The 22461-nt window shown below is 36.3% G+C and overlaps 1 protein-coding gene across 1 annotated transcript in view; it reads left to right on the forward strand.

Moving 5' to 3' along the window:
- Positions 1 to 22461, forward strand: part of STK3 (serine/threonine kinase 3) — a 126564-nt gene that overhangs the window by 70705 nt on the left and 33398 nt on the right. Inside the window, exon 10 of the mRNA XM_063171883.1 lies at positions 9935 to 10110. Coding sequence (XP_063027953.1) covers positions 9935 to 10110 — 176 coding nt within the window. The remainder of the gene's footprint in view (positions 1 to 9934; positions 10111 to 22461) is intronic.

The raw sequence follows: 22461 nt of genomic DNA on the forward strand, positions 1-22461 counted from the left end.
TCTCTTTGGGGTCAGCAATCAGTTATATATTTTGCTGCAAAATCGTTTTGTAACTCATGATCACTTAGCAGATCTGTATTTTTTAAGCAAATAATTATTTGGACATTTTTTGGAATGTAATTCAACAATGATTGATTTAAGGCAATGATCAAAAGATTATTGAAACTAACTAAAAAGTTCTAATTGATTTTGGCAGCATGTGAGGGAGTACGTAACGAGAAAAAGAATTGTGAATGTTTTATGTATAAAAATATAACTTATACTGAAATATCTATAAATACACATTTTAAAAATAGTTGATTTTTATGTATAAAAATATAACTTATAATGAAATATCTATAAATACACATTTTTAAAATAGTTAATTTACATACTTACTGGCTGATATGCTCATTGTTTGGCTGAAGACTACTGCAGATTGAGGTCCATGAATTTTAATAGAATTATTTGCATGATTAGGCAGCATCAGTAGATGACTCTAACTCAGGCTGTAGCTGCCTGATTCCATGAGGCACAATGTAATGTTTAACTCCAGGCAGTTGCAGGGAGAGGGGGCTGTGGGAAGTTGTGTGTGTGTGTGTAATACAGAGAGCTAGTATCTCAAGAGTGGAATTCAGTGCCAAATAAATAACTAGTGTTTCATAGCAAATACAAAGTTGCATTTGTGTTTGCATGTAGATACCTGATGTAATTTGCTCAAGATTATTTGGAAGTGCAAAGCAGAAACTTTTTGTGTGTGTACAGGAAGTTGGAAGGAAAAAGGAGTTTTGTAGATGTTGCTTGCTTGGCTTTTTTGTGGTTTATTTTGGATTTTATTTTGTTTTTTCTTTAGAGTTCTCAGCTGTGTGATAAAAAAAATGGGGAAAGATAGTATGAAAAAAATTTAGAACTAATTTTTAGGGTGGAAGTATTATGAATTAGGTTTAGTGCAGTTTCTATGCAGCTTGACAAATCAGTCTTTATAAGTAAGTTCTGTGGAAGTAGTTTACCAAATTGCACCACACTATCCATGCAGTTTTTATATATGCTGAGAGGCAATTCCTGTTGCTAGGCCCAACAGATCAGAAGAGTGGCATTGGGTTTGCATTGCAATCTCTTAATCTGTGTTTTATTTCTCTGCTGGGGACATTGCTTTTAAAATGTACTGTTATTGTCAATTTTTAATTGATTCCAATTACAATCTGTAGTTAGGGAGTTGCCTTTCTACATCTTCACATTTGATCAGTATATGTCTTAATCCCATTCTTCTTTCTTCTCAAACAAGAATAATCTTGAGATTATTCTCCTTCCCCTCCATCCTGTCCCGTAGATGACTGTCTTGAGCCCTGTAACTACAGCAGAGCAAATCCAGCAAACTGGAGGTAGTTTGCTTCATGACAAGTGATGGTTTAATCATTCAGCTGTCAGGCCACAGGTTTGATTTCAGCACTTACTTGTTGAAATTTCTTGTATTTTGCATTAGGTATGCATTATTTGCATTTTTTACATTAAAAACAAGAAATAATTCAAGAATGGGACCTCCACATCTCTCAGCTAAAAATGAATATAAATCATGTCCACTGTAGCTGGTCCTCTGGTTCTTTGATTGTTGTGCTATTGGCTGAAATAGAAGCAATAGCAAGTTTCCTAAAGAAACGTCACCAGGAAGGGACATAAAAATCCTTTATGTCCCTGAAAGGCAGACACAGATTTTGTGTTTCTTTATACTCGATAAAGACAGGAGACTTTGGACATTAGTTGCTTTTTCCAGTATACCTTTAGACGTAAAGTAGGCACTTTCTGGATGTTTGCATGATTTGGTTATAATAAAATTAGTATCTTAAAAGTGCTCTTTGATACTGCTGAATAACATTGCAAGCAAGAAGGTTGGAGAAATAAACTTCGTGAACAAGGGAAGAGAGATTTAATTTCCTTCTTAGAGACACAAAATATTTATGACAAACTTCTTATTTAATTGCTGTTGTGTTTAGTTTCATGTTTTGTTTCCTTCTGCCTTTTGTTTCCCTGCTCAAGGACAAAATAAGAAACAATAATATGTTTTTATTTATAAGTACCCATGCTTAGAGGCCTCTGGGAGCCATGACAGAAAATAACTAAAACCATATTTTTTTCACAAATAGGGAATTGTGCCCAGATAAAATTGGGATTTGGAACAAAAAGAGGCCTGTCCTTTCTGCCCCAACATACATTATACAGTCTTGTAATAAACAACATTTATCCTGTCTTGCTTGGTATGCCTGTGCATGCTCTGAACACAGACTCCGTGGTATGTACCTGGAAAGAGGAAAGAAAATGAAGAACATAGGAGAGTTGGGAGGAACTTTACTTTAGGAGGTTTAATGTGGAGTAGAGGAGAGAGTGAGAATGATGGAAATATTACCTCTTTTGTTCGGTTGCCTGGGTTTTACTTGTTTTTGTGTAGAAGCCTTTTCATATGTCAGTGGAGAGACTAGTGTTCAGAGCAGCTTCCTCACATTCCCCTTGTGGTTTTTCAGCAAGGCTTAGTGTTAGGGCTTTCTGGTGCACCAACAATACCTGGTCCTTCTCTTTTCTCTTTTTCACTCACATGCCCCTGCTTCTCTTTTTTGCCCTGTTGAATTTTTATTGGCTATCTGCATTGGGCTGGAAAAGAAGTTGTCTCTTGGTGCAGTTTGGGTTTATTGTGGATTTCTAACTGTTGCTTCAGTCTTTGGTGAAACTTAGAGATAGTTTGTGGTTGATAATGAATGTATTAAAAGACAAGGACAGGGAAGTCATGAGGTGGCATTTGACAGCTAGAATGTAGAAAAGTAATCAGGTTTTGGTTTTTTGCCCTATAAGACATGTACATTTTAGGTTTAGTCAGTGTAATTCTTCAATACATTCTTCCTGCTAATCAAATATAAGAATATAATCTTTGGGACAGCAGATTTCCTTCCCTGTTCTTCCCCCCCCAACAGATGACTGTTTTGAGCAGCATAACTCCAATAACTCCAGCAAAGTTGGCAAACTGGAGATAGCCTGAGGCAAGTGATGGTTTAATCATTCAGCTGTCAGGCACCAGATTTGGTTCCAGCACTTACTTTCCTGTCTTATTATACATAATGGTATTTTTGATTACAGCGGGACATGCACCATGCTGTAGAACCTACATGGGGATAGAAGAATTCATGAGTTGATTTATTCATTATTTTTTAGTGATTTCAGCATCCAGGGTAAGGGATTATTTGGTATTCTAAGTCAGTCTCCTCTGTGATATGAGCTGTATGCTTGGATAGCTCTGGACTGGTGCTTCAAAACTCTTACTTCAGCTGGTGTTTCAGCTGACAAGCAAAAGCTGGTGAAATGTGTTTTATAACAACTTAGGTCCTAATTTTGGTAGGAATTTCATAAGGAAACTCAATTGTGAGCTGATTTCAGTGTTGCTGTAGCCTAGGTATTTACACTTCACAGATGTATCTTCAGTCAGGCATGTTTACTGTGCCCCCAGTAAGATGGTTTGCTTGGTGCCTTATATAGGTGTATATGTATAGAGGTGATAGATGTTTACAGGTCTGTATTGGTTCTCAAGCCATTTTCTGTGACTGGTAATAAAGTTGTTCATTTATGTCACTAGTAGTAGTATATTTTTTAAATGGGGATTTTTCTTTTTAAATAATGTTGTTTTCAATTCTGCTTTTGAGAGCTGTTGCAGAATGCTAGTTTAATGTGGATTTTCTTTGCTTTGCTAAAACCAGAAATAAAGTGTAATTTGGCTGGAATGGATTGATAGAAAGTGTTTGAGCAATGCTCTCAAGCACATGGTGTGATTCTTGGGGTGTCCTATTCATGGCCAGGAGTTGGAGTCCATGATCCTAATGAGTCCTGTCCAACTCAGAATATTCCATTATTATAATAGTAGTATCATTGAATATTTTTTCTTTTTTCCAGGGAATGAGGGTAAAAAAACCCCAAAACTATTAAACCAGTTTTACAAGTCTTATTCTCAAGTAGCAAAGAAATGTTTTGTGCTAGAAACTTTTCCTCATTAAAAATTGTAACTTGGGTTCATTGTCCTTCAAAAAAGTCTCTGAAAGCTTCAACTAGTTGAAAATTATGTGGATTTTCCATTTAGATGCCAGTAACAACTACTTCTGGTAAATAGGTGTGTCATACAACAGACAAAAGACTGGATGAAGCCCAATTGTGAATGAAGGCTTGGGTGTATAAGTCACTGGGATACAAAACCTGTGAACTCAGTAACTACTTTGTCACACAGCTCTCAGAAGTCAGACATTTCTTGGATCTGTCCTGTGGTAGAATCCCAGCTGCTCTGGCCTAAGTAACTGATACAGTTTCTACTGCTGCTTCCTTGTGCTTCCCAGTAGCCTGACCTCTTAATTCTTTGAGTTGGTTGCTTAACAGGTGAGTGTTAGCAGCAGAACTTTCCCACTCATAAAATACAGCCACAATTCCTGCTTGAAATATGGCTGAAGGAGGTGGCTGTGCAGCTTTTCATGTTAGATGCATTTGCCTGGAGACTTGAGGTCAAATTGACATTCTAGGCTTCTGCCTCCCATTTCCCAGAATTACTGCCACTGTGTTACAGGGCACCTTGTGAGGGGAGAGAGTAGTGGTAGGAATGTATGGAATACTAAACTTGAGTAGAGTATGATGTTGTATAAGCTCTGGTAGCCTTTGCAGCAGGGGTGAGAGCACATAGGTATGTACAGGTCTGAAGGAGGCTGAAAAGCTGATTGCTTTACAGCTTCTGACTCAATAGTGACTGAGCAGTGTATTTTGAGGGAATAAAAGATAATGGCAGGATGTTCACAGAAGCACTTCAGACAGGAGAGCCAGATCCCTAACTTCACCAAGCAGCTGAAAATGTTCCTCAGTTGAGTGGTAGATGGATATCCACAGAATGTAGAAGGCTGTGCAAGCTCGTGGCTTTTGGCAAAAGGAGGAAAGCTTTCTTCCATAGATATGCAGCTGCAGAAGAGGTCCAGTGTCCTGGTAGTCACAGAGTGAGAGAAAGGCTTATATACTTTCTACTGGACATTGCAAACCCTCCACTCCAAAATGCCAAACAAACAAAATACCAGCACCTGTGCCCTCCCAGGAAACTGTAGTGGGAATCTCCTTTCTGTAGGAGATGGTCACCCTCCTCTGCTGAAATTCCTTGTTAACTAACAGCAGAACTTTTAAACAGGTTTAAAATCAATTTGATGTTAATATAATACTTTTCTGTTGGAAATGCTTCACTGCAAAATAATTTTTCATGGTAGATGACACATCGGTGGAATTTTACCAAAACATGTATTAGAATGGAGTGTGCATTCGTCTTTATTTTGAAATGTGTGTTGAGAATTATTTATTTGTGATATGTTTTTGAAACAGTGTCATAGAGTTGGTGTTGTGTTGTTACCTCATTCATTTTATTCAGGATACTTTTTGGAAGAAACTTGCTTACATAACTATTTGGGGACATCCCTATTGGCTGTGTTCCTATCAGAGTTATTGCTGAGGTAGAGTGTTTTCAGCACCAGTGGTGCTCTCTGTGTTTTATGGCTTTCTAGCAGTTTCTGACTGTTGTTTTGTTATGGCCTTTTCCCCCAAGCTGTCTTTGCAGTATGCAAGTTGTAGGGATGGTAGAAGACAGATATTCTTAAATATTGAAATGGTGGAAAACATTTTTAAACATGATCATTGCTTATTGAAAAGCAAATATTTAGAAGAATGAAAAATCCAGATCTTTCTAGAATGGAACAGGCTATTACACAATAAGCTTTCAGTGCAAGTGTGAAGTGATAGTGACTGTGCTGCAGATTTTTTGTGGCAAATGTAACTTACTGAATAGATGAGTGAATTAATTGTCCTTAAGGTAATCTTTACATATTATACTTCCAGTTTTCTTGGTTTTTGAAAGATGCTTGAAAAGACAACAGAAGATAACTCTGTGATTCATGAAAGTTTAAAAAAGTAATTTCAGACCAAAATGATCTTATTTTGGGGAAAAAAAAAGATGCAACCTTTATCAGTTTGCTCTGACATAAGGATCCTGAGTGTTTTCTAATGTAAATACAAAAGAGATAGCAGCTTTCACATGGCCTTTAAACTGGTAGATGTCTACCCATTCCTATGAAATGCTAACTGAACCTGTTAGGTTAGCTAGAGATTGGAATAGTGTCTCTTTTTCCATTTATTTATTTATAAAAATAAAACAAAACCTTAAAAATTAATTTCTAAATAAATTCTTCAGGATTTTTTACATTAGAGGAAGAAACAAAAAAAAAGATTGAAATACCGCTGGTCTCATCATTTTGCAGTCACATTTCTGGTTTTCTGTGTGAGTTTTTGTATTTGCAGTGAAGGTAAGCAGCTCTTGCTGTTTTAATTGGGCTAACTGACTGTATGCTCAGTTAAAATCAGAAGTGAGGTCTAAATTCTCACTTAGCAAAACAAATAAAAGAGACTCTCAAAGTAAAAAAATAAATGTTCTTTGCTTACCTTGGAGTAATTTCAATCCTGTTGACCCAGTTTCCATAATATGCATTTGGTAGCAAGGAATTCAGAGGGGCTGGTTTGTTTTCTGTGTGTAGGTAGTCTTCAATTACATGTATAAGGAAGATTATTTATAATAGTTTTAAAAATTACAAGCAGAATAGTTTTAAAAATTCTGAGTAATGCTTGGAAAATCTTTAGTATTACCTTATATGTGAGAGAATGGAGATTTCCTTACCTGTAATGGGCAAACATTTTGGTCCTTGGAGTTTTGCACAGAGAGACTGGCAATCTTTTTGTTTATAACTATGTCTCAGGGATGAAACTTAAGTACAGCCATCTCAACACAAGAAAAAATTGGTTGTGAAAGGCCAGCAATGTGGTGTCCTATCTTTTTTGGTACAAACAGTTTCAGGGGGTTTGGGCAGTAATCACTAAGTAATGAACAGTTTGTACTAAGAAAGTGCATTGTATTTCTGTTTTTAATTCTACTTCCTTCATGCTACTATCTTCTCTTGGATCTGTTTTCTAAATGTGTGGTTTTGTAAATTTAGATTCTTCCATTTTTCTCCTGCTCTGCTCAGCTGTCATGAGACTCTTCCTGTAATACTGTGTTCAGCCCTAGGACCCCCAAAACAAGAAGGACATGGAGCTGTTGGAGCAAATCCAGGGGAGGACCATGAAAATGATCAGAGGGGTGGAGCACCTCTGATAAGAAAACTGGCTGAGACAGCTGGGGCTGTTCAGCCTGGAGAACTCTGCATGAGTTCCTGGGGAGACCTTGTTGGACCTTGCAGAACTTAACAGGGAGCCTGCAGGAGAGCTGGAGGGGGCTTCTGACAATGTCCTGTAGTGACAGGACAAGGCATAATGGATTTAAACTGAAAGAGAGCAGGTTTAGAGTGGGTATTGGGAGGAAATTATCTCCTACAAGGGTGTTAAAATGTTGGAACAAGTTGCCCAGAGAAGCTGTGGTTGCCCCATCCCTGGAAGTGTTCAAGGCCAGGTTAGATGGGACTTTGAGAAGCTTGATCCAGTGGAAAGCATCCCTGCCCATGGAAAGGGAGTTGGAATGAGATGGTTTTTAAAGGTCCTTTCCAACTTAACCCATTCTATGACTATGGCTTTTGCTCTTTAGTGCTCTTTCCTGTAGTTATTTGGCATCCCTGCTGTTTACTTCTTATCCCTTCCTCAGTCCTCAGAGGAATGTCCTTCAAGTGATCTTGAGTTTAGTGGGGGCAAACTTGGGAGATTCTAGAGAAGAGGTGTCTGTTGTCTGGTCAGTTAAATTTAACCTGGAGTTTAGTTCACTGAATTGTTAGTTGCTACTAATTAAAATATGGTGAATAGAGATCTGGGATTAGGAAAAAAATACGTGAAAAAATGTGGCAAAAACTGAGAGAAAAATCAGCTAAAAAATGTGAGGAAAAGAAGGTGTGTATGGAAATAACAGATTGACTGAAGGAACCATTTTGGAGTTGAAGGAAAGCAGCTAAAGTCAAATTCACTAAAGCTTAGAGCATGATAGTAGAAGCACACATTAAAAAATGCCAGAAGAAGTCTTACTGGAACAGAAAACTTTCAGAGCAGCAGAAAGAAAAGAAGCAATAAATCAACATGCAGTCTTGGCTTCTGTCAAGAATAGTGTGTCCAGCAGGTCCAGGGCAGTGATTGTCCCCTTCTGCTGAGCCCTGGGGAGGCCACACCTTGAATCCTGTGGTCAGTTTTGTGTCCCTGATTTGAAGAAGGACATTGTGGTGTTGGAGTGTGTCCAGAGAGGGCCAGTGGAGCTGCTGAAGGGTCTGGAGCACAAGTCCTGTGAGGAGCTGGGGTTGTTTAGCCTGGAGAAAAGGAGACTCAGGGGTGACCTTATTGCTCTCCACAACGACCTGACAGGAGGTTCTAGCCAGCTGGGTGTTGGTCTCTTGTGCCGTGTCTCAAGCAAAAGGGTGAGAGAAAATGGCCTTAGAAATTGTGCCAAGGGAGATTCAGATTAGATATTTGAATTTATTTTTTTTAACAGAAAAAGCAAGTAAGCATTGGAATGGGCTGCCCAGGGAGGTGGTGGGGGCAACATCTCTGGAATGCCTGGCAGTGTCAGGAAGTGTCTGGATGTGGCACTTGGGGTATGGTTGTGGTGATTATGGTGTTTCTAGGTCAGTGGTTGGACTAGATGATCTTGAATGTCTCTTCTGGCCTTGATGATTCTGATGTCGTACAAAAATTTAACATTAATGAAAAAACAGGCTGCTGTTAGCCATGCAGCAAAATTAGAATGAATTAGAAAATCTTTAGACAGAGGAAATGGAAAGAGATGACGAAATAAATAGTGGAAGAGGGGGAAAAACCCACTTAGTGAATGAATAAAAACAAGTGTAAAGCCAGATAAGGAAGTTAATAATTAGCAAGTCCTAGTAATCATGTAAAACACATGCTCAAAACATAATTTCAGTTTTCCTTTTCACTTGTAAAAATAAATATATAAAATAAAAATTACTATTAATTTGTTATGCTTGTAATTTAAATGTATAGTTTTGTCTGATTTGGTGGTAGGTCCCCCCCACTCCCCAATCTTAATTATTTGTCCTGTTTCATATTTCATTTGTGGAAATGTATTTTATATATCTTCATGTCAAATGTGTTACACTTCCAGGAAGTGACATGACACATTTAATGTATCAATGCTATGCAGAATATGGTCTCTGAGGTGACAGTTAATGTTTATTTATTATGGTATTTAGTAATGAATTTGCTTTGAAATCCCACAAATGAAAACAAATTTCAATAACTTAGGGGTGAAATTAATTTTTTTTACCTTTAGTTTTGTGAAAAGGATAAAAGAGCAGGAGTTCATGCTGATCCCTGTCTGCTTCATAAAACTTTTGCAGCTGTTTGATGATGACAAAAAATCCCCCAGGACATGGAGACAGGGTGCTTTGCAACCATCTGTAGAGGGTGATCCTGTTTTCTGGGAATATTAATTGGTAATGAATTAAATTAAGCAGCATCTGGGCACAATTTGTATAGCTGTATTTTGCAAGTTCTTTTTCTAAGTAATTATTAAATCCCACCTTTAGTGAAACTCTGGTCCTTTCCTACAAGTGCCTATGGACCAGGCCTTGAAGTTAGGGGCATTCAGCACCCAGAGGGATGCTTAGCACCTCGTGTTATTGTCTCTATAACAACAAATTAATACTGCATGAAGTAACTTCTCCTGTTATTTGTGTGTGCAACACTGATATGTCTTGAACATTTCTCCACATTGTATCTTGCTACAAAAATATCATACTTCGACTATGAGCTTTTATGCCAGAGATCCTCAGGGGACAAACAGGCTTGCATCACATACAAATGACTGTATTAGTTTCTGCAAACCCCAGGAAAATTAATTAGTGAAGTTTAGTTTGTAGTGCATTAATACTTTAATCTTTGAATAGTTTTTTACCTTTTTTTCTGTTTTCTTTTAACCAAGGAAATGCTACTTCACCACAAGTTCAAAGGCCTTCTTTCATGGACTACTTTGATAAACAAGATTCCAAGAATAAAAGCCCTGAAAACTGTAATCAGAACATGCATGAACCTTACCACATATCCAAAAACGTTTTCCCTGATAACTGGAAAGTCCCTCAAGATGGAGACTTTGATTTCGTAAGTACTTTCTCTTGCATGCAGTTTATTTTATGTGTGCCAAAAATACTTAATCCCTTTCTATAACTATATTAATACAAATAAAATTTCAAAAATACTGTCCAGATATCTAATCTTTGTGCCTCATTCTGGTTGTTGAAATAAGTACACCTGATTAACACAGAACTTTTTTAATGAGGAATGGTGTGTGATATTATATTACTTTGTAATTACTTTTTTAAAAAATGGTTTTGGTTCCTTAAAATTCATGTGATATAACAGCTTTAAAATTTGACCCAGTACTGTTAAGAAAAACTAGAATTGCTACAGACATGGAATATTGTTGTCATTTTTGCTGGCTATCTCAGTAAAATGATAAGCATTTTAAACTGGATTGGAGGCATTTAATCAATCCCCTTGGAGAGGTTTAAGACCACCTACTGTTTTGCACAAGTCATCTTCTTGGTACCATTCCAATAGCAAACATCTCTTTACATAGAATTATTCTACCTAACACAACTTCATCTATTTTAGGTTGGAGTTTTTACCCTCCAAAATATTTGTAGTTTATTTCATTTTGCCTATGTTGCAAATTATAACAGTATCAAAAAGAAAATGTTCCTAAGTTATAGGTTGCACTTAAAATGAAATATATAATTATGTAAGTAATTATACTTGTTTTTCACCTTGGCTTATTTTTTAACATGTTTTCAATGAAGTCTTTGTTTATCTGTTGTGGATGAAATGTTCATAACTGCTGTGCAGTAGCTAAATATGATCACATGGTGCCTTTTTGAAGCACACTTGAGATTTCAAGAGAAATGTTGTGTTTAATTTTAGGTAACAGCTGTAGGCGGGGAATTTTCTTTCCAGTTTTCACTTACTGCATTTCTACTTAAAGCTGACTCTTAAATTTAAACTACTGAGATAAAGCCAGTTAAATAGCATAGTACAAGCTGTTGCTGCTGGAGAGTTTTGATTTAGTTGGATTTTGGTTTGGGTAGAATTTTTTTAGGTTTGTTTTGTTTTTTTTTTCCTATCAAATGCAGCAATTATCATCCTGATGATTGACTAACAAAATAGTTGCACTATTCACTGGAAAATAACTGGCCATTGTTTCAGTAGGGTTATTATAGTGGCAATAAAGCTGCCTTTAGAACAATTTTAAATTCATCCTGTCTTTTCCATTACTTGTGAAGAAATGCAGGCAAAAATTATTCTTTTTGTAAATGCTAAGATGATAAATCTGTTAGTACCTACTCATTGATAACTCATACGTGGATAATCATGTGGAATTTGTTGACATTGCTTGTGCAATGAAGTTGCCTTCTTGAAGTAGGAATTTGTCCTAGAACAAAACCCAAGCAGTTCTGATCTTCAGAAACTGAACTGCTGAGTTTTATATGCAAACCTTCCCAGTGGTGGTAGCCTGGCAAGTACAGACTTGAGAATCCTAGAATGGTTCTCTCTGAAGGAAGAGACATGCTGAGAAGAAATATTTAAGTGTATGGGATGGAAAGCCCTACTAATTTATTCATGTATATGTCTGTTAAAGCATGAAGTAGGAAAAAGAAATGCATTGAGGTGGGAAAGAGAAGGGAAGAGGAAGTGAAAACCAACTTGATAAATCCCTGTAACTAATTAGTTTGCTTATTTCTGTATATTTTAAGTTGAAACGTTAAGAACTGGGAACTAATTCCTGTGGCCAAATTGTATATTTGCTTTAGGTCACAGTGATGTTTTAGCCTGTTCTTAGTCTATTGTACTGTCTGAAAAAACAGTTATTTTATTTGTTGAAATATACAAATACATGTAATGTGCATAGACCAGTTAATCTTACATACTTGCTGATGTTTTTAGATAATGTAAATAAATGACATAGGAAACTGTTCTCATAATGTGGATAAACAAATATATAAAATAAGGCAAATGAACTTAGCGTTAGGGCTGGTTTGAAAGGCTTGGTGTGAGCATAGTTTTCTGCCCTGATGTAAATGTTTTAAAAACTACTTGCCAGCACAAATATAACTAGAAGAGTCTTCCAAGAAAATAACATGCTTGGTAATCAATCTGAGCTGTAAAAAAAAAAGTAAATTTTAGCAGAATTATTTGTTCTGTAAGTAGGTATTTATGGTTTGGTTTTTTCCCCTACTGAAGTACATATGTTTTGAAATTTCAAAGCTGGTCTTAATTCTTTTTCACTGATGCCATATGGGAATTTAGGGTCTATCTCTGACTTTTGGTCCTGAGGGCCTTCAGTTCTGTGATCAGTCTGTGCTGGTTACTGATGTCATGTTTCAGGAATTGTTAAGAAAAAATTGTCACTGCAGACCTTTGAGAAACATTGCATTGAATCAGGTATATTGCAAATAACTTTAACTAGACTGAATTCAGTTACTGTATACTCACCTTGAATATTACATTATTCCAAATTTATACTGTTATATTTGCTCTGGACTTAAAGTGCTGTTTTTCTTGCAAAAGGGCTGTTTGGAATTTTTCTACTACATTTCTTCTTGCTTTTTAAAAAGAAGCAACAACCAAACATAAACATTCAAGTTCAAGCACTTTTGATTATTTTATTTTCTTTGACTAGGAATTTGTATAGAATTGCTGGTTTTAATATTTGTTTTCTGTTATTCTACTGTCTGTTTTTGATGTCTCATGATCAATTCTCAAACCTAAAAGTATGGACCTTTGATATCAGTGAATATTAGGGAAATGTATTTCTGGGGAAGTATTTGTAATGTTTTGTTTTGCTAGTTCTACTTCAGCCTTTGAAGTGCAGCTGTTGAAGCTCTGATTTGATATACAGCTCTTTCAAAAAACCTAAACTAATGTTTATTCAAACTTCAGCTTTTATATTAAATTGTTAATGTGTATCTCACACTGAGGATCATTGTGGAATTTTGCTTTTAATGAATGTTACCAATCTATAGGCGGTTCTCTTACACATTTTAATTCTTTTTAAAAGACATGTGGCAGGTGGCATAATTAAAGCAGTATTTTAAATCTTAATTCTGTCAGTTTTACTTGGGGTTAAGTGATGCTTTATGCACGGCAAACCTTGATGCCAGTAAGTGTAATCAACAACATAGTACTCATTGTGAGGAATAGTGGCATTATCTCATTGAATAAGTAAAAAGGCAGTAAATCTCTGTAGTGTGTGGATATGATATTCCTAGGAGTGTTAATGATGCAGGGTATAAGCAGCTTTTTCATACGTAAGCTTAACTGTTGACTTTTAGTTCTAGCTCAGAAGTTGGCAGTTTGGATCAGAATGACAGCAAATTATGTGCTTGTTTCACCCATCTCACTGGCCAGTCCTTTTAAGAACAGCTATTTTTCGTAGATATTTTGTATTACTGTGACCATGTTGCTGTGATGATAGCTTTGTTCTTTCCACGGGGAATGTTTCCCATGAAATAGGTACATGCTGGAGAGAGCTGTGTATTTAATGAATAGTATAACTGCAGGGTGTTGTTAAAGCAGCTTGCTGAAATTTTTTAATTGTCTTTCTCAGTTGAAGATTTTATGTTGTATAACATTTATAATAGAAATTAGTTTTCACCAAGAAAAGGTGAACTTTTAATTCTGAGCAAGAAGAGCTCAACATTTTTGTTATGTGGGGATACCCAGATAAACCTTAGCTTGTGATGGATGTGCATTGTGTACATGTTGTGAAATAACCTGCTGCTTATATTTTTACTGTATCATGACATTTTAGATCTCATTGAGATTTAAAATTACCCTGTAAATCCTTCTGCCCCTTAGTAATGTGTGTTAGAGTGGGACGTGATATTATCAAAGGATTTACATGAACCTAATTGATGATAACCTCTGAATTTACATTAGTCAGAATGAGTTGCTAAACTTCATTTGCACTAATTGAATATGTTATTTCATTTTAAATGAGTCATTTACTTTTTGTTATAAGACAATAAAATGTAAAAAGGCAAATCTGTTTATTATAGTAATGCTAGGGTAATGATTTCTGTCTCTAGTAAAATTATTTCCAAACAGGAATGGTATCCAGATTGTTAAATATTAAACAGTGAACATGTAGATCATGCTTTGCATAATAACTGCAGTATCATGTTTAAGTAGATGCATTTTGGGTGACTTAAAGATTCTGGAATAGCAACAAAAAAATAAAAAGCCATCTGTTACTGTAGGCAGAATATTTCTCTGGGTTTCAAAAGGAACAAATACATTAGAATATAATAATTTTGGAATAGTAGTACTGGAGATACTGAGACTTCAGTTAACATCTACAAATGTATAATGTTGCAATTGATTCTGTAAAAAATTAAATAGCATAAAATGACTGAAGACTATCTAGAATTAAATTAAAAGTTCACTAATAAAGCTAAGCTGAGATAACTTCATTGGAAATACATCTTTGTCCAAAATCTTGGCTGGGTTTCTGCTGACTTTATTTAAGCAGTGAATGAGTTTGTTTGGAACAGTTCTTTTTCTAATTAATGAGAATTAACATATTTAATCTATTTTCAGTAATTTCTGAATCACTTCAAAGATTTGAAATTTTTAATTGAAGTATTAATATAGATTCTTTTTGCTTTGTTTTTAATAAGTTGTTGAATATCATGAAGCATTTCCAGATGCTGACAGGAAGAATGTTTTCTTAACTAAGCAAATATGAAACTTAGGTTTCTGTGTTTGCATGGGCCTTACACCCACGAGATAAAGATATTATTGGTGCTGATAGTTTTCACACAGAATTTCATTCTACTCAGTTCAGGCATGGCTGAAGGAGGAGAGACTGTAAAACGAATTTAATGAAAATTACATGCTTTATCTAGGTCATTTTGTGAGGACAGTGTGAACCTCAGCAGTGGAGATTTTCTGTACCTTTTAAAGTAGGTGGCTGTTAGAGAAACTTCTTGTGTCTTGGGTGATTATTTACAAAAAATGAAAGGTGTGTGTGTGGGTAAGTCAGTGGGAGAGGTATTTGTATTAGGAATCCACAGAGGATGGTTTGAATGTCGTGGTTTGTTAGGTTTATCGTGCAGCTGTTCAGGAGTGGAGTTTTTGCCAGCCTGACATGTAAACCAGAAGTGTAGTATTGGTTGCTGAGATTTTATAGGCAAAGATAACAGAACAACTTATTACACTTTTCAAAAAACTCTATAAGTAAAATACTTACTCTTTTAACTCAATTCTGTTTGTATATTCTTACCATGAAAGTAGAATTATTTTTCATGCAGAGAAGGGGAAATACAATGCCTGAGCAGAGTGTTTCTCCAGCTGGTATTGAATACAGCATCCCTTCTTTTTGAATATGTTCCTTCTTCTATTAGTATGTAAGTAAATAATTGAAAATCAATCCCAGTAATTTTTTAGGCTGTAAATAGGATCAATACTTTCTGTTTCTCTTAAATTGTAGGACTATTATAAGGCTGTTACTCTGACTACTGAGTCATGTGTAACAAAGTGTCAGTGCTATACTTCAGCAGCTTTGGAAAGCGAATTGTGCTGTCTGACAAAGATTATAGAAATTTTTGTATCTGAAAAGAGCACAGGAAACACCCTTCTAGAACAGAAAGCTTTTTGCATTCTTACGTGTTAAACAGAACAAAAGGCTTTTATTTATCATTGACATACACTCTGAAGACAAGGCAAGAGGTCAGGCTTGAATCCAGCAATTTATTTGAAGTTGGATATAGGAAGAATGGATAGCTATGTACAGCAGCAGACTGCATTGGGGAGTTGCAGAAGTTGCCATTGTTGCAAGTGTTGAAGACCTGGTTATATAAACACATCAGGAACTGTTTTGGTGGAGTTAATCCCACTTGGAGCAGAGGATTGTTATAGGTGACCTGCTTCTGTAAATGTTTCCGATGGCCTTATTTCCTCTGGCTTTTTAAACTACTGCTGATGCCTGATGTTTGTAATCATAAAAGATGTTGAGAACATTTATGTTTTACAAGCTTGAGCTCTCACAAATAGTGACATACTTAATTTGTTTGTTAGGAGCATCAGTGTTTTGGAGGAGCTAGAGCTTGACTAACCTTAATCTACTTTGCCATTAGCAATCAACTGTAATTTCCAAACATGAGTCTTCCTCTGGAAAATTTCAGCCAAGATGCAGTCAATAAGACGTTACCAGGTTTTCCCTCCCAAAAGTTTATAGGATCCCTGCCATCTTATTTTATCACATCAAAAAATTTCAGTGTGCAGTTGTTTTTTACTTACAAATAGTTTCTAGTGAGAAAACATCTCAAAACTTAATTTTCAGCCAACTTTCAAATTCTTTGTATAGAGTTAAGAGTGAATCTACTACACACCAAAGAGTTGGAATGCTTCCATCATCTTAGTGCCTTCTTTTTTACCTGATTAGCTTGAATGAGGAAAATCAGTTGAGAAACTGGAGCATAGCTCTAGTACGTATATTTGGTTATATAGCAAGTCTGTAATTTGTGCGTAGCTTAAAAAGAACAAAGGAATGACATGAGTGCAGCTGATGAGCTGGGACAGTGCTGCTGGTTTAAAGTAACATCTTGTTACCTTAGTAACCAGTTGTCTGTACTAATATACTTCTTTAGGATCATTGTGTAATAGCTCAGTAATGTGCATAGTTTTGAGAAACTTGTAAAAAGGCAGTTGTGGCTGGACAAATTTTAAATGTTCCTTTTTTTTGTCCATCAAAGCAATTCAGATTCAGGTTTCTATTCTGTTTTCCCTTACATTAAAAAAAAAAAAAACCCAAACAAACAGGGAGGGTATTTAATCCAAGCAGTTTTTCATGTTCCATGAATCAGTGTTAGTGTCAAGACAGTGTGCCACACCTTTGTGCATAATGTCTGATCTCCACACTGAATGTTCACACCAAGGAGTGCTTGTTCCAGCTCAGGCTTTCTGCAGAATTCTTTGAAATCATCTCTGTGTCAGTATCATGCAAATTTACCACCAGGAAACAAAATCTGCTCTTCTGCTCTTTGCTATGATAATTAATGCTAATGAAAAGGACTAAAAATAAAACCTGTCTTGGGAGAGTGGGTGACTGGAAGATTGTTTTAAGTTAATTTTTATAGCTTCTTATTTTCAAGGAGGATTTCCTCATCATAAGGTTTGGTAAAGAATGGGATGTTTTTATCAGTTTAGGGATTTTTGCGCCATCCCCTTATCCCTTTTTTTAGACTCAAATGGGATCTTTGTCAGATAAGATTCTGGCAATTTAACAGAAATAAAATTGGATGAGCTTAGTGACTCTGTGGCTGACTCTGAATAATCACAATGCTTGTATTAGATTTCTGTGCCTCGTGTTTGGATCAGCAGCCAGTAAATACCATGTGTAGACTCTATATTAATCATAGATGTTAACAATATTTTGTAAACAAAATGCTGGAAATTTAATGACTGACATTTAAAACTGTTGTGCTTTATGAGGAACGGAAAAAAATCTGTATGGTTTTAGTTTGCAAATATCTTGTAGAATTTGAATAAAGACACTTGTGCACTAACACAGTGACTTGAAGCAGTGGGCTCAAGTACTTGGAGTTATTTGTTATTTTTGAATTAATATTTTCAGATATATGATTAGATTTGACTTAGTGTACATATATCAAGTCCAGGGATTGTTCAAAATATTTTTTTGCCTTACATGTAAATTTTACTTTTTTTCTTCCAACTTTCATAACTCAGAGATAAAAAGAAACCTCTATGAAACCTGAGAGCAAAATTTGTGTTTCTATAGTTTCTGAATAACTTATTATTCTCATTTACTTGTATTTTTTAATGTATGAAAGTATATGTTAAAATTATCCAAATGTCATTCTTTTACATTAGATCTGTGAGTAAATATGCATTATAATCCACATTTTCTATTGTTTATTGGGAGTTGCAGCATTGCTGTGACCTAATAATTTTATTTTTGGTGAAAAAGGTAAGATGTGTGCATTGTAAATTTCTAATCAAACTATTTGGAGACTTGACTTTTTTTTTCCTTCACTGATGTTGCTATTAGTGCCTGGGCAGACATGTGCCTCATGGACAGCACCGGTACTTAAAAAGGTAAAAAACCCCCTATGTGATATCCTCTGATGTGTAGAGGGTACACCCACACACATGACAAATCCAACAAAGCAAAAAAAACCCAAATTTGACAAGTTTTTAAACCTACTTTATATTTTTATATGAGTAAACGTTTAAAAATAAAGCTATGCAAGCCCCGTATACAAAGCTGCGGTTATTGGCAAACTCTTCACAAAGACTTAATCTCATACTTGCTAAAGTCAGTGGCAAAACTCCTACTGATGTCAATCTTAAGTTTCACTGCTCAGACTGTTAAAGAAGCTACTTTCATTTGTGTGCCTAAATGTGAAACTGCATTTAGATTTTGGGTTAGAAATTTCACAACTTAGACTGTTTCTCTCAGCATTCCTTAGTTTAGGGAAGTTCACTCCATTCCTAGGAAAGAAACGCTTGAAGAATTAGCACTTTTCTGGCCTCTGTTTAATGATCATGGTGTTACTTACATTTGTGTTTGACATTAGGATTTGTACAGATATAAGAATAGTAATCAGATAATCTAGTTTGTTGACATAAATGTTTCAGGACAAAATTGTTCAGTAGGACAGCTCTAAAGTTACAGTAGCATGGTTACAGCCATTTCAAGAAGCTGCTTGATGCTCACCTGAGCACTCAGACTTCATTTCTGTGACAATTTTTAGTGTGCCATAGTGAGAACTAAAACAAGTTACCTTAACCATTTTGAAAAATGTAACTTTATTTGCACTGCAGCAGACTAGGGTGATGGGCAAGGTTAGGTCTGCAGCTGAGAAGCAGAAACTTTCTAACCTGTGCAGCCTTGACCACATGATGCTCTACGACCATGCTGTAGTGCTTGTAGATGTGAATTAGGTGGAACGGTGGAACCTTCTAAAAACATGTTTGAATTTTTTCTTCCCTTGTGATGTCAATAAAGTCCAGTATATCTATTTAATTTTTATGGTTTAATATTATACTTTCAAGTAAGAATGGAGGGAAAAGTGTTCTTCAAAGACACAGACCAAACGTTCAGATTACCCTAAAAATTTACTTAGATGCAAAAAGTTCTGTTAGTAAAAATGACAGCCTCTTTTATTTTGTTGTGTCGTCTTTGGAGATGGGGAATTACTTGAAGTGTGAATGGAAGTGGAGGCTTTCTTTCTAAAGTGCAAACATTTGGGTTACTTTAAGATTGCCACTAATTATAGTCCCCAGTTCTAAATGCCATCTACACACAAAAAGAACCTGTATTCTACAGAGATGGAGAACCACTTAAAGATGCAAACTGTTATGCTGATAATGTTCATAGAGATAGAAATGTGATATTTCCATGGTGCTTGTGATATGTGCGTGTAGGATGAAATGGGCTTTTTGTTTTGCTTTTGCAAAGTTGTAAATTTAATCACTATTTTTGTCTAAAGAGTTTCCATTAGCTATTAGAATATGACTGTGAGGCAAGATGAAGAGACCTGTGTAAGTACACCTACATTCAAGCCAGGTTCACATAACGAAGACATTAAATTTAAAAATGAAACTGAGGCTTGTCCTTTTATATTTTTTCTATGGCTTAAAATTTGGCAAGATGTGAGCAACTGTGTGCAGTCCACCTTCAGTGCTGCTTTAGAGAAACAGAGAAGGAATTGGCAGGAGTGTGCTGGTTGTAGTGCATGCTTGATGTGTACATGCTCAACTGTTTGATTTGTTGTCTCATGACTTGTCTCGACCTCTTTCTTGTCATGGGATTTAAAGGCCTTATTTGCAGTGATTGTTCTTCCTTACATAAAGTTTTGAATAGTACTGTTATGGACTTTTGAAGGAATGATGTTACAGCCAAATAATTCATCTTTCGCTTACACTCAGCAGTTAACAGGATTTAAATCTAAAATTTTACAGTGCATTTTTGTGTAAAAAAAGAAAACTAAAGATCATAAGTCCCAAACAGTTTTCAGAGTAAAGAATATTTGCAGAGAAAAGGAGATGGAAAAGAGCTGATACCTCTGAAGGGGATTTCTAAGGGATTTAGGGAGAGCAGTAGGTGGAGGGAGGCCAAACTCCGTGTTACTTACGCATCCCTGTGAAACTCAAGAGCGTTGTTTTCTTCTCTCTGTGGGTTGATGACTCTATAGCAACAGCCCAGTGATTATCTCAGAGGTGGGCTAGTTCAAAACTACAGGGGAAAATAGTGACACTGGAAACAGTGGTTAGTTTGAAACTGCCTGACCTGTTTTCCACGTTTTAAAGAGCTGTTGCTATGGCAGCAGCAGCTCAGCGAGGATGAGCGCTGTGAAGTTTCAGAGGTTCGGCAGTCGTGTGTGCGTGGCGCGGCTGGATTGCTTCCAGCATCAAAGTGTGCTCCCTGCACCCACCTTTTTTACAGATTCCTGTGCTACCCTAGAATTAGCACAGATGCGTTAGAAAACATATTTTCCAAACCCTGCTGAGCAGTTTATTAATTTAGCTTGATTTCAGTTAATTTCTTCCTTTGCACATCTCATTGCTGCTTCCCAAAATAGAACACTTCCAAAGAGCAATAGTATGTTGTGGTCTTCATACTGTCCTATCACCAAACACAATGGTAATTTTCTTCTGCAGTTCCATATCCCATGTTATGGAACTCAGCAAAAATAAGCTGTTAGACCATAGGTTAAGGAGAAATTGATTCCAAAGCTGAGACACATTCATTGAAAAATTAGCTGACAGTTCTAATCTGTGAATTGCTATCTGAAATTCCTCTGCTGCTGGCTGTTGCTATTATAACATGTGGTGGTGAGAGGATTTTGCACATGGCCAGTTCAAGACACTATTTTACAGTTTTAAATTGAAAATTAGTGCAGTGAACTTTGCCTGGCATCTAGAGTGTACTGTGCTGCTTGTGAGAACTGTCACTTAGAAGATGGACAGCCATATAGTATGATAACAGAAAGGTTTGGTTAGTAGAGGTGTAACATAATTTTCAATTTAGGGCATTTTTCATGTTATGAAGTTAGAAGAGTGGTTGTAATGTGACCCATGTCGAAGAGAAAGTACATTCTTGCCAAGCACAAATTTCAAGAGGAAGACCTTGTTTTTACTGCTCTTCAAATTCACAGGAGTAGTTGGGACCCCAGCAAAGCACCTTAGTTAAGAATAATACTGGAGCCTTTGCCTTACTGAGTGGGAGCTATGACAGAGTAGAATACTCTAGGTAGCTGCTTTTTTTTTTTTATTCCCCAAATCTATCGGCGTTATTTTGGACTTGTTCTTGTTGAACCATGGATTGAAAGTCTTCTTTCACCTCTAACAAGCAGATTATAATACCAAATATGAAGGAGAATGTTCATATGTGATCTTTAGTTTGTTGTTTATGTGGGGAAAAGTAGTGTTTCTGAAGGGTTCTCAACTAATCTCACTAAATGCAAAAACGAGTTAAAAAACTGTTCAGATGCCAAAATCAAATGGTCAAAAGTTAAGGAGCAATACATTTATGATCACTTGACCCCTTATGGGCTCATTATTTAACTGAGTTTTAACCCATAGTCATGTAATTAAATAATGTGTTATAGTGCTATAATTAGGAAAAAAAGCAAAATTAAGATTGCCTAAGGAATCGTAAGATGTTCTTCCCTAATGTCTTTCAAGTATTTGACTTAACATTCTTTCATAATTTTAGATATAGAATCACAGAATGTAATTTCATATCAATTTATAAAGGAAAAGGAGGGAGAAAAGCAACGCTTTTTTGGTGCACACACAAAAGCCTTTCATTACACAACATCAGTTAGGTCTAAGTGCTGAATTATTGACTGCTGATACCCAGATCAGCTATGCAGACTGGCAGAGAGAGGAAATCAGAAGGAGGAATAGATTACTGGGAGCCTGGATGAAGGGAACGGGGAATACAACAAAACAAGAAAGATCACCTTAGTCTTTCTGCTGGTCATGAGGTGGGATTAGTATGAGCAGATGCTTTACTCTGAACAAGACACAAATGGCTTTGACCAGCAGTCATCGTGGCAGAGAGTCCAGCCTGGCCTTCGTGTAATAATGCACATGTGATGGAGCTGCCCAGTAGTTGTGTTACAATGCATACTGATGTGAGACTAGGGACTGATAAGGTAAGATGTGAAATCATGTATCAATTATTTCTGCTTCCAGCCTTAAAATGCTTTTTTTAAGAGGGAGTTGGGTTATGTGGTCTTTAAATGTCCCTTCAAACCCGAACCTTTGATTGATTCCATGAATATGCATTTGCGGCTCAGAGAGCTATTTGCAGCTGCGTAAAAAAGCACGGGCAGCAAGCCCAGGGAGGTGATTCTTGCCCTCTACTCAGCTCTCATGAGTCCTCACCTGAAGTGCTGCCTGCAGCCTTGGAATCTTCAGTGC

The sequence above is a fragment of the Melospiza melodia genome, chromosome 1, assembly GCF_035770615.1.
Source record: "Melospiza melodia melodia isolate bMelMel2 chromosome 1, bMelMel2.pri, whole genome shotgun sequence".
NCBI classification, from domain to species: Eukaryota; Metazoa; Chordata; class Aves; order Passeriformes; family Passerellidae; genus Melospiza; species Melospiza melodia.